This window comes from Anser cygnoides, chromosome 5 (assembly GCF_040182565.1).
Source record: "Anser cygnoides isolate HZ-2024a breed goose chromosome 5, Taihu_goose_T2T_genome, whole genome shotgun sequence".
Lineage (NCBI taxonomy): Eukaryota > Metazoa > Chordata > Aves > Anseriformes > Anatidae > Anser > Anser cygnoides.
Window position 1 is genome coordinate 22,327,900 of NC_089877.1, and position 15,103 is coordinate 22,343,002.

Genomic DNA, 15,103 nt, shown 5'->3' on the forward strand with positions numbered 1-15,103 from the left:
AAATATTTTTCCAGAACATTGTAAAAATACTCTATTATTCTCATTATTTTGGAGAGTTTCTTTTATACTAAGGTGAGAAGGTTTTTGTTTCTAAAAGAACCAGTTGTTATGTCCATATCTGGCTAAGCACAGCAGAAAGGTAATCTTCCCTGTCTGAGGTCTGGAATTGAAAGCCATCTTCAGTGGTAAGGTATCCAAAAGTTAGAGCTTTCAGGAAGCTTAGGGTGGGAGGGGTAGGCCGTGCAGACAGAGGAGGCTTAGATCTGATGGTAGATACTGAGGGAGGTACATGTGTGTGTATATATATATATATATATATATATAAAAATATATAATTATATATGTATGTATTGTGTTTCAGTAGTATTTGGATTTGGTTGTGGGAATTGCTTTTTTTTTTTTTTTTCTGAAATGACTGGAATTGAAGTTTTCTTTCTGAAATATAAAAAAAAAAACTTTACAGAACTGTTCCTCTAAACATTTACGTCTCTCTTTTAGCATCCACCAAGCATAACTTCCGCAGGATCTCTTTGGAAGAAGTGATGGAGCTTTTAGGAACTGGATTTTTGCGTGGAAGTAGTGGCTTTCTACGAGCCAGTGGTGATATGCTGAAAGGGACCAGTTCAGTCAGCAGAGATGTTAGAGTTGGAGTCACACAGGTTTGTATTACATTATTTATAATATTATGAGATTGCTGAATATTCCTATAACAACTGTTTTACTTTCATATATCTCTTGTTTCATCCTGTTTGTGTCTGTGACAAAATGTATATAATTGAAAATAAGGATTTACATGTTCAGTTATGTCTGAAAGAAAACAAAATCTGCTGTTGCTTATTGTTTATCTAATAGTTTGATATTTTCAAAATGAATTATGTAACAATAGTGAAATCTTCAAGAGATAAAAATTTCAATTAAGTGATATAAATAAGTACTTAAAGTATTTTTTTAGATTTAAACTGTTAGACCTTATACCTAAAAATTAGAGGAGGAAGTTAAGAGAATTCCAAGTTATTTCAACTTGGAATGATTTCCTTCTCTATGCAAACATTCTTAGTCCCATTCTGAAAGAATGTGTTTGCTTTGAATAATAAGTGCTTGAAAAATAGGGGAAGCAGAATGTAGTGACAAAAAGTAAGTATCTGCTGATTTGGTTTGTTGTGTTCCAGGGACAGAATCTTATTAACTGAGAAAGGCTGAAGTTTTTACCAGTGCATGCTGGTAAAAACAATGTAATCTATTTTTTTTGGTTAAAATCTGCTTGGCCTCTTGCAGTAAATGTATGCTTAATGTATGCTTAAACAGCATATATATGTGAAAACCTAGATATTCAAATGTTCAACCTGTGAATCAAGACTAAAGGTCATGCTGAACACTTAAATATCAAACAGTAGTGATTGTTTTAATGTTACAGTCCCCACAGGCACACGATATGTCCCCTTTGCCAGTAAGGGGATTTTTAATTGCATTTCTACTTCTGCAGTGCAAAAATAATCTGTAAATTAGCTTGAATTACTGATATAAGTTGCCAGACTTTGCACTGAAGCAGCTAGAAGGTGCTTGCAAATTGTCTTCGATGTGCAGCTCATGCTGGATGGGAACATTAACTTCTGGCAGAATGACAGAAATGCTGGGGAAAAAAATAATACATTGTAAGCTATTTGCCTAGAAAATGCATGCCAGACTCCTAGGGTATTCTACATACACTGTGGTTTATTAGTTTTCCAGGAGTAGGTGTCTCATTTCAGTGTTTTGACTACTTATAGTGGTGGTTTTTTTTAAAAAAGTTTCTCTTTTTTCATGCACTTCTGTTAATACTTAAGAGTATTGGTGCTACACTCTAACTTTACCATCACAGTTTGATCAGCATGATGTTTCTATAAGAAAAACTTGAGAAATTGTATGTGTACCAATGCCTATAAGTAGAAAATGCTTGCATTTATAAAATGTATCCATTATTATGTGAATTACAGCTTGTTATAAATTATAAAAATAAGAAAACTACTGAAGATGACTTCTTCCATGTGGAAGAAGAGTTTATATTGTTCAAGATGTAGCCATGGCAGTATGACTCTTCACGACTCTATCGTGTTAAATTCCTCAGTTTTCAAATCTGTAAAACAGGGGTCATGTACTGGTACATTATTAAGCCTAAGTAGTATTTGTCAAGAGCTATTAGATGCTAACAGAATCATCTAGTACAGTTTCTTCATCTATAGTACTTCACTTTATTTTATGTGAATAATTTCGTTGTTAGTGTTAGGCATGAGACAAAGTGTGTATGAGGTAAACACAGAGGTTCGTTGATAGGGGTAGTATTTGTGAACTGTGTTATAAGGACTTCTGTATGTTCATTTGCATATTCTCATTTTATCGTATTCACTTTTCTTGGTGGTAGCACATCAATTCATTAAAAAATTCCAACACATGCACATGGCAGGGAATTGTAAGGGAGTGTATTATGTGGCAAAATAAATGGTCTTGTGGTGATTAGATTTGTAAAGTGACTCTGCATTCTTTCTCTTTGTTGTGACATCCATAGTCTTTTTATGGTACCTTCATTGCAAGGCAAACAATTAAAATTCATTGAGATGAAGAGCAGTGCTTGGGGGCTGCAAATATTCCCTAATTCCAAGTCTATAATAACAAAATTCTCTCAGGGTTATGGGTTATAGTATTGTAACATAGTAGTTCTTAAAATGCATTCATACATTAAATTTGTGTTCCATGTGCAGAATGTTAAATAGCTGGAAGCTGTTGTTCAGTGAGACCAAACACAATGTTTTACATAACAAGTGCCTGTGCAGAGTAAACTGCCATTTCTCACACCCTGGAACGAAATAAAATGGGCAAGCACTGTGAATTAACTTAGAGTCAAACTAAGCTGCAATATTGCTAGGATAGTTTTGAGAGTAATTTAAATTATATAAACAGATAAAAAATGGGCAGCTACATGCAGGTGAGAACGTGCATGATTTATGGACATGTATAAGTAATCTCAGTTCAGTGACGTTATACTTCTGGTAATGTGCAGAGATAAAAATGATGTATGTGGGATAGCTGATAGAAGTTTTCCAGATGACTATGCTCTAAAATATGGCTTCTTTTCAAATCTTTTCCAGGCATACGTGGTATTTGCCTCTACATTAGGAGGACAATGGCTTGAAAGGAACTTCTCTGCCTTCCTTTCCCATATTCTAGATCTTGTTTCTCAGTCTCACCCTAAGGCTATTCAGAGTCAGATGGATGCTATCGGCTGTCGCCGCTGCGTTTCGTTTATCCTTCGAGCTACAGTAGGAGGCCTTCTTGGGGAAAAAGCTCAAATTGCAGCTGCCAAGGAGATTTGTCAGGCCATCTGGAAACTGAAGAAAGTTGTGGGTATGGGTCTAACAAGATTATCCATTTGGGGCTTCTGTTTTTCTTTCTTTTTCTTTTTTTTTTTAATTGAAGTGATTGTCCAATTTCCTAATCCAGAGATGGCAGAAACAGACTATATAGTGCTGGTTTATTACCATAATAATGTAGAGGGCTTTTGATGGGGTACTTTGTTTTTAACTTGGGCTGGTTATTGGTTTGTGTGTGTCTGTGCATGTGTGTAAACAAAAATGTAAACATGTAAAAAAAAATACTTTTTCCCTGGCAAAATCACTTTAATCAAGTACAAATATAATAATGTAATAAATACATGCAGTAATAAATGGATTGTAAAAAGTATTGTAAAATGAATTAAATTGGCAGTTATGATATGTCTAGCCAGATTTTGCTTTCCTGTTCAGTACAGGTGACACTACTGATGGTTTGGTATGACAAAATAGGCATTTCTTCTGGAAAAAAAAAGGAATCTTGCATGTTAAGGTCTTGTACAAGGCTTCTAAACTGCTGATCTCCCACCATCATCCCCCTTGGGGTGCGGAGAGGAAAAGAATGCTATACAGTTGCATATTATATCCTAGTTATAGAATCACAGAATTGTCTAGGTTGGAAGAGACCTCCAAGATCACCTAGTCCAACCTCTGACCTAACACTAACAAGTCCTTCACTAAACCGTATCACTAAGGGCTACATCTAAACGTCTCTTAAAGACCTCCAGGGATGGTGACTCAACCACTTCCCTGGGCAGCCCATTCCAATGCCTAACAACCCTTTCAGTAAAGAAGTTCTTCCTAATACCCAACCTAAACCTCCCCTGGCGCAACTTTAGCCCATTCCCCCTCATCCTGTCACCAGGCACGTGGGAGAATAGACCAACCCCCACCTCTCTACAGCCTCCTTTAAGGTACCTATAGAGAGCGATGAGGTCTCCCCTGAGCCTCCTCTTCTCCAGGCTGAACAACCCCAGCTCCCTCAGCCGCTCCTCGTAAGACTTGTTCTCCAGACCCCGCACCAGCTTCGTTGCCCTTCTCTGGACTCTCTCGAGCACGTCCATGTCCTTCTTGTAGCGAGGGGCCCAAAACTGAACACAGTACTCGAGGTGCGGCCTCACCAGAGCCAAGTACAGGGGGACAATCACCTCCCTAGACCTGCTGGCCACGCTGCTTCTTATGCAAGCCAGGATGCTGTTGGCCTTCTTGGCCACCTGAGCACACTGCTGGCTCATATTCAGCTGCCTATCAACCAGTACTCCCAGGTCCTTCTCTGCCAGGCAGCTTTCCAACCACTCATCTCCCAGCCTGTAGCGCTGCTTGGGGTTGTTGTGCCCCAGGTGCAGGACCCGGCACTTGGCCTTGTTGAACTTCATGCAGTTGACCTCAGCCCATCGCTCCAGCCTATCCAGATCCTCCTGCAGAGCCTTCCTACCCTCGAGCAGATCGACACACGCACCTAGCTTGGTGTCATCTGCAAACTTACTGAGGGTGCACTCAATCCCCTCATCCAGGTCATCGATAAAGGTATTAAAGAGGACCAGCCCCAGCACTGAGCCCTGGGGGACGCCACTAGTGACTGGCCTCTAAGTTAAATATCTAGTTAAATAAGTTAACTAACTTTTATCTTAGTTAAATATCTAAATGTTAAATGTCTAAACTGACCTAATCATTTATGTCTCAGAAGATGAACATATAAAAAAACAAACACCAGAAAACAAATTTTTTAATTTACTTTTTCCCTTTCTATTTTCCCCCTTATTATTCTCTCTCTCTCCCCTCCATTGTGTATCTTTACTTGTTCAATCATGTGCTCTTTCTGTCTTTGCCTCCTGTTACGTTTTCATACTACATAGTAAAATCTGGCAGGTTATATCCATTCCTTGTCAAAGCATGACCTTTTCAAGTCATCTTCAGGAAGGCTGGGAATAGTGTGCTGTTCCAAATCAAGTTCAAATCAGCATTTTTTTTGTTTACATTTTGTCTACCCTGCTGCCCTCAAAGATGTGTTACACTACCCATTTGAGTGATAGAAATGTATTTGCCTCAGTGAAAGTAAACCTTTATAAAACCAGTTTGATCAGTGATAAAAATGTTGGTGATAGAAGCTCAATTAGTAATACAGACAAATTACCATAGCAAATTCCGTTATCCGATCTCTTTGTTTCATTTATGGTAGCAATTTCATGGGGCTCTTCCTGTGTTGTTATCAGATGCTGCAATGAGTGACAGTAACTTGGAGACACGAATTATGACAGCAGATGTAACAGCAAGTCAGCATGTACTTGTGTGCGCACTTCAGGAACTTGGAAGCCTCATCCATGGCTTAGGAACTACAGCAGCACCATTACTGCAGGATTCCAGTACAGGTACATGCCCTGAATTATTCATGTACCAGAGTACAAAATATATTCCCTTGTTCACTGTGATCTTCTCTGATTGCTTATGGCTAGACTGTTAATTCTTAACAATCTGTTGGGATCCTTTGTGTGACATTGGCTATATCAACCTTTCTTCTGGCATACAGTCTCCTCAGCGGGACCTCCTTAATTCTGTCCTTTTCTGTTTTCTTCTACTAAGCTAAAAAAGAAAGAAGGGAAGTTGACTTACTGCATGCCATATGAAATCTTCGGGCATTGCCCTAAGAGATCTATATCATCTTCTGCATGTACTAGTACATTAATTAAAATTAATAAAAAAAAAAAAGAGAAGAAAAAAGATCAGTATCAAAATTAACTTCATTAAGGGTTGTATTTAAACTGAATCATTTTGATCAAGCTGCGTGTCTTCATCTACCTTTATTATTTTAGCCGCACTGAGAATGTTTTTTTTTGTTTTGTTTTTGTTTTGTTTTGTTTTATTTTCTGGGTAGTTTCGTGTGGACATCTGTTTCCACTGCTTGGATTTCTGATTCCTTGAGAACACTTACAGACATTTTCTATTCATGTTGGTGAACAACGACATGGTCTTTTAGGTTTTGGTGGTTTTTTTCATCCTATTACTTTTCATTTGGGGTAACTTTTTTTTTTTTTTTTTTTTAAGTATTGTGACATTTAAATTTGATGACAAGTAGTTCATAATAAAAATCAACAGTACTTATAAAAGAAAAGTATAGAAATTAGATACTAGCTTGTTCACCAGTTTCCAGTATGTGTTTTTGCTGGTTAACATCATCTTAGGGATCACCTGCTTGCCAACTTCTTAAACATGTTTATGCATTGTATTTTTCAGGAGTTCTGGAAGCAGTAATTTCTGTCATCCTTCATCCCAGCATTTCAGTTAGACTAACAGCAGCATGGTGTTTACGCTGTATTGCAGTAGCGTTGCCCTCCTATGCGTCCCTGCTCTTGGATCGTTGCATTGAACGTCTGAGTGCATTGAAATCTTCCCCGGAAGCAGTAACTGGCTACAGTTTTGCTGTTGCTGCTTTGTTGGGTGCAGTAAAACACTGTCCTTTAGGAATTCCACATGGAAAAGGGAAGGTATGATCTGAATACTTTACTTCTAGACAGTTATTTGATGTCTTTTGCAGCAGTATTTGCATGTATTCTTTATCACACGACCACAAAAAGCAGGATACTGTTGTGACATTTTCTTTCCTCAAGAAGGGGATTTCAAATAAGCAAGTGCTTTTCTCAAATGTGTCAGGATTTTGAACTTTTTGGGAAACATCATTAATGACTTTATTAACCATTCAGACTCATATTTTTTTTTTTTTTCTAATGGGAAAGTTTTTTATGTACTACTACCTGTTTTGGGATAGAGGTCAATTCTGTGGAGCTGTGAGGACTTAAATTTAACATTCTAAAGAAAGGTTTACTTAGAGAAAACATTTTTGGAGTAGAGTTAAGTTTTTCAGAATTTCAAACTAAATTCTTTCCAGCAACATTACAGCTTCTGTAATGCTGGGCCAGTTTGGCTTAAATTAGAAAGCTGACATTTTGTCTCTTTCCCACAAGCTTCACAGCAGTGTTAATGGTAAGAAAACGCTAGACTGGAGAACTGCTGAAATGTATCAAGCTTTGCCAAATCAAGAGATTTTTCTTTTCATAAAAATAATAAATAATAAATAAAAAAGTATACATACAAATCTACTGCATGCTGTGATGTTAGAAATAAACGTCCTGAAAGGAAATTCATTCAACCACAGATTGTGCCAAAGCAATATTTCCCAGTGCCATCAGTGACTGCAGTGTATGGTTAGTCAATGCTTACACCAATAATAATAATCCTGTTGTTATCCTGAAAATCCTTAGTCAAGTCCAACAGCTTTTTATCAGTTCCGACAGATATACACTTTCATGGTAATAAATAGTATTTAACCAAAATAATTTTATTGCGTTAACAGCCAATCTCTCTGCTAGTGCAGATAGGATATACTGCGCTTTGAAGTTTTATGGATATCCTGATAGAGAAATGAAGGTCAGAAGAAGAAGCTGTTACCATCTCAATGAGCACTTCATCCACAGAGTTGCTCACAGCTGGAAAACACAAATATCAGCAGTACATTCTAATTCTCTGCAAAATGTAGAAACTTACCTTCTCACTTCTACCCTTATGTCAATTGGCTGTGAAAAGGATATTTTCAGAAGAGGCGCAACTTGTCGAAAGGATTGTGGGTTTTGATGTTGTTACACCTCTGTAAGATGAAAGGAGTGCTTTAGGATATTAGCAAAAATCACCCTTACCAGTGATTCAGGGCCACCTTTTCACTGTTACTGAGCACTAGCAGTTCTACTCCACTCCTCAACAGACATTACTAGGTGCAGTTCTCATTCAATTTACCAAATGCTGATGAAATAATTCATATTATTAGGGGGGAAAAAAAAGTTCTTAGCTTTTAAAAACTGTTCCTGATGATTGGCTCTAAGACCATGGGGAGAGAACAAAACGACTGTTGTTTGGCTAGTTGTATAGAAAAGGGCCATTCAAATACTATACACCTAAACAGCTGAAATATCTATTTGACTGAGAAACTTAATTCTTTACAAAGATTTCTTTTAGAGTAATAGAATAGGATGAAATAGGGCCAGGAGGAGGTATGGGAGGGCAAAGAAAAGTGTGGGAGAAACACTGTATTCTGTACTAAGCTGGCAGGGGGGAGAACAGAAGAGCTGACAAAAGCTCTTTTCCATTCTTTCCTAGGAACACTGCCAGTTTCCCAACTAACTCCTCTTCTGGGGAACTGAAAGAGACCAGTGTTAAACAGAGCAGTTCTGAAAAGGAAATATCAAGTGTAGACAGTAGTGACCTGGACAGAAGCTGTTTTTTGTTAATACTTTTTCCTTTGAGAGAGCGGTTAGAGTTGCAGGTGGAACCTATTCAAAGCAAGACAATAAGTAGTGGTTTTATATGTAACATTCCATACTAGTGCTTGTACTGCAAAAAATCTTTTGAAAATAAAACATTTCTAGTAGTACATGGATAGAAAAATTGTCAGAAATCATTCAGTGAAATCCTTTCTAGGCTGTTTGTTTATCAGGTACTTAGAATACACCAAGTGCTTTTTAAATTTTAGAATCAAATACTTTAAACCTTAATCAAAAATCTATCGAAAAAAATTATTCATTTGCAACCAACTGATAGTATTATGGAATTTGGTAAAATATTTTACAGTCTGTTAATGTTTAATGAAGTTTTCTAAGTTCACAAACTTCAAATTTTCATGAAGCTAACTTTCGTGCAAACTTTCATGGTTTTAGAAGTGTGCGAAGAAATTATGTAAGGATGTCTTTACTGAGGCTTTTCATGATATTGTTGATAATGGCACTTATTTGTAACGGTAATTTGCAAGCAATTTGTTTTGGCAATCAGTTATAACACGATAAGGAAAAAAAATAGTTTTAAACAGTTAAGAAATCTGTATGTGAAACACAATGTGAAGCCAGCGATTTGCAGAATGCTCTTACAAGTTTTAGCCACCTGTGGCAATTGTCCATGGACACCCTGTATGTTCTTCCCTGTAAATTCCAGGTAGTTTGTGCTTTGGTACCAACTAAAGATTGTCACTTTGCATGTAGCACATCAGTAGGCACATGCAGTTATTGTGGAGAAGATCAGACAGGATTGAATTATGCCTTAGCATACCCTTCGAACTTGCTTATTTATTCATACTATTTGTTGATTTCTACACTGTCAATGAGAATTGTAGGATTTATGCTAAAACAAGGATAAAAAGATCTTTTACCCCTCTTGCGACTTCTTCTGAGCTGTAATTCATAGGTCTTATGCTATCCTTTTTCTATATAGTGGTATAAATAGAGTATCAGAACTCGCAGGAATATGTATGGTAAGGATTAAAGAGAATTATCAGCTCTCCTTTTACTATTGGTAAAAGAAGGGACAAAGAAGCTAAGTAACTTAGTTGTTACCCCACAGCAACTGTTGAAGCCATCCTAAACTAGTACTGAAGTCCGTCATTGCTACTTCATAAGCCTCAGTTTTTTTTCCGTTGCCTGAGAGGAAGATGACATTGTATTTGGGGACAATGAAGTAGCAAATACAATTGAAAAAGCATTTCAATTAGTTACTAAGATGCTGATGCTCTGTTTTTCTCTTTAATTTTGAAGGTAATCATGACTGTAGCAGAAGATTTGTTGTGTTCTGCTTCTCAGAACAGTCGCATTTCAGTGCAGCGAACACAGGCTGGATGGCTGTTGATAGCTGCCCTCATGACATTAGGTAAATAGCTTAGTACATTTTACTTAAACTAAATTGACCTGTTCAGTGTTCTGTCTCTGAGTTTATTTTTTCTGATGCTTAATTTCACTTATCACTGCAAAATAATTCTAAAATAACAATGTAAATATTTAGAAAACTTTCTAAAATAAAAATGCCATTACTTTAAAATTTGCTATTAGGTCATTGGAAATATTGTCTAAAAACATTGACTGGTTGGGACCGCTATTAATTAAATATGGAAAGTAAAATTTCAAAATCACTCTAACCAAATGTCCTTGTGGTTATGAACATTTACAGTGATTATTTATTTATGTATTTATTTCAAGATCTGTCCCAGCACAAAATGAATAAGAAGAGCGTTGTTCCCTCTTGTCAGACACTTGAAATATTACTGAACTTTCTGATATTTATTACTGCTCGGATTATTGACTCTAATATTAAACTACTAATGAAGAATGTGTGTTGACAGCTTTGTTCATGTATTAAACCACTTTTCATGTTTTCAGCTATTATTTCGGCCCAATGGCTCCCAGTTTTCTCTTGTATTAGGGAAAATATGCTAATATTACCTGAAACTACCTAACTTTATAACAAATGTTTGCTTTTCTGAATGTTGCTGTTGCATTATATCTCTTCTATGGTGGTGATCCCCAGGGTCTGTGCTTAGTAAGACAGAGGCTGTAACTGACTTGGTGGCTTACTAGTAAATGTGTCAGTGGGTATGTAGTCATGTATGAAAATGGAATACCAAAGAAACATTTGACCAATGATACATGAGTAGGCTGGGAAAGTAGCATAAAGATTTGTTTGCAGCTGTAATGATTTTGTGAATGTAGAAAAAAGAACCAAAGAGAATATTTTTACTCTGAGTCTTCACATTGGTATGAAAGCTGTCAATACCTACAGGTCCTGCAGTTGTCCAGCACCATCTGCCACGAATGCTGTTACTGTGGAAGTGCGTCTTTCCATCATCCCCCAAAGACCTAGAAACAGAAAAGACACGAGGAGATTCTTTTACGTGGCAAGTAACACTGGAAGGCCGTGCTGGTGCTCTCTGTGGTAAGTGGGGTGTACTGTCTTTATAGTTGGGTTGGTGGTTTGGTTTTCCATCTGAAAGAAAAAAGATACTTCATATAGATTTCTTTTACTGTGTGGTAGAGGTTGTATTCACTCTCCAACATTACAAACTTGTGTGTGTATATATATATTTACCTATGTGTATCTATATACGTGTATTTCATTATTGCAAAATAAATAAAAATAAAAAATCAGGACGAAAATATGTTACAGAACAGGATTCTTTCTCTTCATCTTCAAATCAGTTATTTCCAAGCAGTAGATGGTATCAGGAAGGATTCTCTTTTTTGTTGATGTTGTTGTTTAACATGCATATCACAGTAGCATCTGAAGACGCAAACCAGGATATCTGCTGTTGCTTATACAGTCTACTGTATTTAGTAAATAACAGTTCTGTTACCTAATAGCTGACTTACTGTAAGCAAAATAGGCTTGGTGAATCAGTCAAACAAATTTGTGAGAGCATTTCATTGTGAAATATTGGGAATTTGGGTTGTCAAAAGACCATTTCACTGCTCTTCAAATACTTAACGTGTTGCGGTCATATACTGTGGAGTATTAAAGAGTCCTTTGCATAGCAGAAATGCGTGCTGCAGTATATTGATCACCATTCTCTCTCTATTAAAATCTATCAGAATGTGTGGAATTCAACAGTAATTTCATTTTAGAAGTAACCTGAACAATTAATCATTAAATATTTGTTTATTTTGGAATTAGGTCTTTTATACTGTATATTTTCTAGATAGTTTTTGAAATACTAATTCAAGTTTAATTTTCTGTAAACAATGAAAAATACTTAAGTACATGTAAGTTGCTTCTTAAAGTACAGTAATTAAGCTGAATTTAAAGCGAAAACAAACAACATAAGCAGTAGGTAATCTGATTATCATCCTTTTCCCATTTTTTTCTGTTATTATAATCGTCATGGAGTTATCATGAAGTTGAGTTGTATTCAATAACTCAATTCATAGCAAAAAAATGCTTACATTCATGTATGCAACTAGAAGTCAAGGTACAAATGTCCAAGCTGAGACACCAGAACAATGCATCTGTGAATGTAATTTTTTCATTTATGATTTTATCAGTTTCTTAAATTATTGGTCAAAATGCATTTTTTCCCATGCTTTCTTCCATTTTTAAATTTTAAGTGAGGTAATTATGTGATCTTTTTTTCTAGATATCTCACTTTAATTAAGTTAAATTCCAATTCCTTTTTTTAGCCATCAAAAGCTTTGTTTCCCACTGTGCTGGTCTTCTTACGGATGAAGTCGTTCAGAGACTTCTTCCTCCTCTCCCAAGTGCTGTTGATTTATTGACACAGTAAGTGTATCAAACTGTTAAATGAGATTCTGATTCTGAAAAGCTACAGAGCAATTTTCTTGCAATTGATTTAGTGTACTTCCTTAAGAACTTTATTTTCAAAAGAACAGAAGTTAGAGTATAGAATTTAGCTGTACAGCTGAAGACTTTAGCTGGCATAATAATAACTGGCATAATAATGTCTTACGTATTGAACTATTATATAAAGAAACGAAGGGAAGAAATTATTGTATGCTTTTGTTAAGTTGATGCCTTTATTCTGCCTTTTTTTTTTTAATTGAACATATACATTTGTGTGTATCCGTGGTCATTCTTATATAATAAAAAAGCTAAGTTCAAGAATACCCTGGGACAAAAAGTTTTATAGATGGTCATGTTTTATATTTAGATTAACAACAAAGCTGTAAAGAGTTTTGTAATTTTTTAACTTTTGCCTTTATTTCAGAGTAAGTAGTGATTTAATGTGTTTGGGCTCTAAACTCTAACTCACAAAACATATTTGCACAAAAAAAAAGTTAATTGTAATAAATATAGGTACAACCAAAGGCAATAGAAAATCTAATTTATTTCTCTAGTATTAAATAAAAGGAATGACTGGGAATGGACCACCAAGAGGTTCTGCCAGAGGATGTGAAAAAATTGTTTGCCTTCTGCTATTGCTAGTGCAAATCAAAACTATACCTACAAGATGTATAGATTTTAGAAGTATTCAGTAGAGTCTAATACAAATTAAACCAGTGATGCATAATCCTTAAACTCTTTAAAATGTCTTAATATGCTTTTTGTATTTTAAGGCTTTCTTCAATATGTAAGTCATACGGGAATTCCTTAAAAACATCATCAACGGTTTACAGACATAAACTTTATGAGTTACTGGCAGTATTGCCTCCAAAGACATATGAAGGTATGTACTTTTCTTACAAAGAAATATCTGTTGAAAATGTCATGGACTCATTTTAAAATTTTTGTTCAACATATTTTCAGCTAGCAAGATGTAGTTTCACCTTTTCTAACAAATTTAGTCCATCTGTTTATATTTGATGAAATTGTAGTGAAGTCACAGTGGTTTTGAAAAGCTGGTGTTCATGTTCTTCCTTTTTTTCCATCTCCTATTAGAAATACAGACTTGTGTGATATTTTTAGTTGAAACTTGAAGGTAGACAACCTTGCTATTTTTAATTATTCGAGGAACTGACTTCCTTTTGATACCAGTCTGACTTTCCACTGAGTTCTTAATCCAAAAGTTATAATCTCAGCATAAATCGATTGAAAAAGATTCATTAAAAGATTTTAATTTAACAGAATCACAGAATGGCTAAGGCTGGCAGGGACCTCTGGAGGTCATCTGGTCCAACCCCCCTGCTCAAGCAGGAACACCTAGAGCAGCTTGCATAGGACCATGTGCAGATGGCTTTTGAAGATCTCTGAAGAGGGAGAGAGTAATTGCTTCAAGGAGACTTACGTATAACAGATATATTAATCTTATCCTGTGCATATTGCTGATTTAAAAAATGTATTTAAAGAAACATGTAAACAGAATCTGGGAACAGACTCACTTTTCTTTAGCGGAACATAACTTGCCATATTTAAAATCTAATCTAATACCATAGCTACTACCAGATCAACTAAAACATAATTTTTGTCATTTTTAAATTGTCACGTGAATAGTTTGCCACACGATACTGTATAGACTGAAATAAATATGACTCAGCCCGTATGGGGCTGGGCCATATTTATTATGGGCCCATATGGGTCAGCCAGCCATTGAGTTAGTTGTGCCCTCTGTATCATGGAGGAAATGCTCACTCAAATAATCTGCTCCATCTAGTGGTAACTGCTAAAGGAATCCTCATAAGGATAAATCACTGATTTCTCTGCCTTAGTCATTGTCATGTCTCAGGTCTGAATATAACACTTGTTTTATATATATATATATATATACACATCGTGTATAATATTCATTTGTGAATTGAAGCTTAAAAGCTTGAAATGTCACCTCCATCCCTCAGAGCAAGTTCTTTTCTTCTTTTATTACAGGGGACAAAATTTTATAGAATGCAGATGTTTGAGGTTGGGCAAGTTTGACAGTTTCTTGTTTTGTTTGGGATTTCTGCATATAGTCTAACTATTGAAAAATACTATTTTACGGTCTGATGCATAAGGTCTGAGTCTTGGGAGAAAGCAGCGTCCTAGCTGAGGGTGTTGCAATCTAGAACCAATAAATAAAGTTTAAAAGATTGGTTATGAATAAGTTGTCACACTGCTGAAAGCTTTGTAAATAGCATTTAGAATCAAAACACTAGTTTGACAGATACATAGTCTGAGTTGTTCACCCATTTGTAATATAGCCGTGTGGGACTGAAGAAAGAATGGAAAAAGATACATTGCAAGAGCTTATTTTCAAGGTCTATTGTATTTTAACCATGTAAGTAGGTGTCATTTAGAAATGCTAAAAATCTTTTTAAGGTAAAGATTATAAGAAATACCTTTCTTTCCATAGTATTTCTAGTATGACAGCTTCATGGAGAAACTGTATGCCTTTGCAAATACTAGGATTTTAAAAAATATTGGGAAAACAATATGATTATGGAACTCTGGATGTTTTCTTCTATGTCTAATGTTAGTTGTTATCACAAGGAAAAATAGTCGTGTTGCACAACCTG

The 15,103-nt window shown here is 35.8% G+C and overlaps 1 protein-coding gene across 14 annotated transcripts in view; it reads left to right on the top strand.

Annotated features, from left to right (window-relative positions):
- The window catches only part of HEATR5A (HEAT repeat containing 5A), a 64,562-nt gene that overhangs the window by 18,397 nt on the left and 31,062 nt on the right, over nucleotides 1-15,103 (top strand). For all 14 annotated transcript variants that reach the window (XM_066997237.1, XM_066997239.1, XM_066997238.1 and 11 more), the window contains 8 exons: nucleotides 499-659; nucleotides 3,123-3,378; nucleotides 5,576-5,731; nucleotides 6,594-6,844; nucleotides 9,932-10,043; nucleotides 10,950-11,102; nucleotides 12,341-12,440; nucleotides 13,235-13,344. In XM_066997237.1, coding sequence (XP_066853338.1) covers nucleotides 499-659; nucleotides 3,123-3,378; nucleotides 5,576-5,731; nucleotides 6,594-6,844; nucleotides 9,932-10,043; nucleotides 10,950-11,102; nucleotides 12,341-12,440; nucleotides 13,235-13,344 — 1,299 coding nt within the window. The remainder of the gene's footprint in view (nucleotides 1-498; nucleotides 660-3,122; nucleotides 3,379-5,575; nucleotides 5,732-6,593; nucleotides 6,845-9,931; nucleotides 10,044-10,949; nucleotides 11,103-12,340; nucleotides 12,441-13,234; nucleotides 13,345-15,103) is intronic.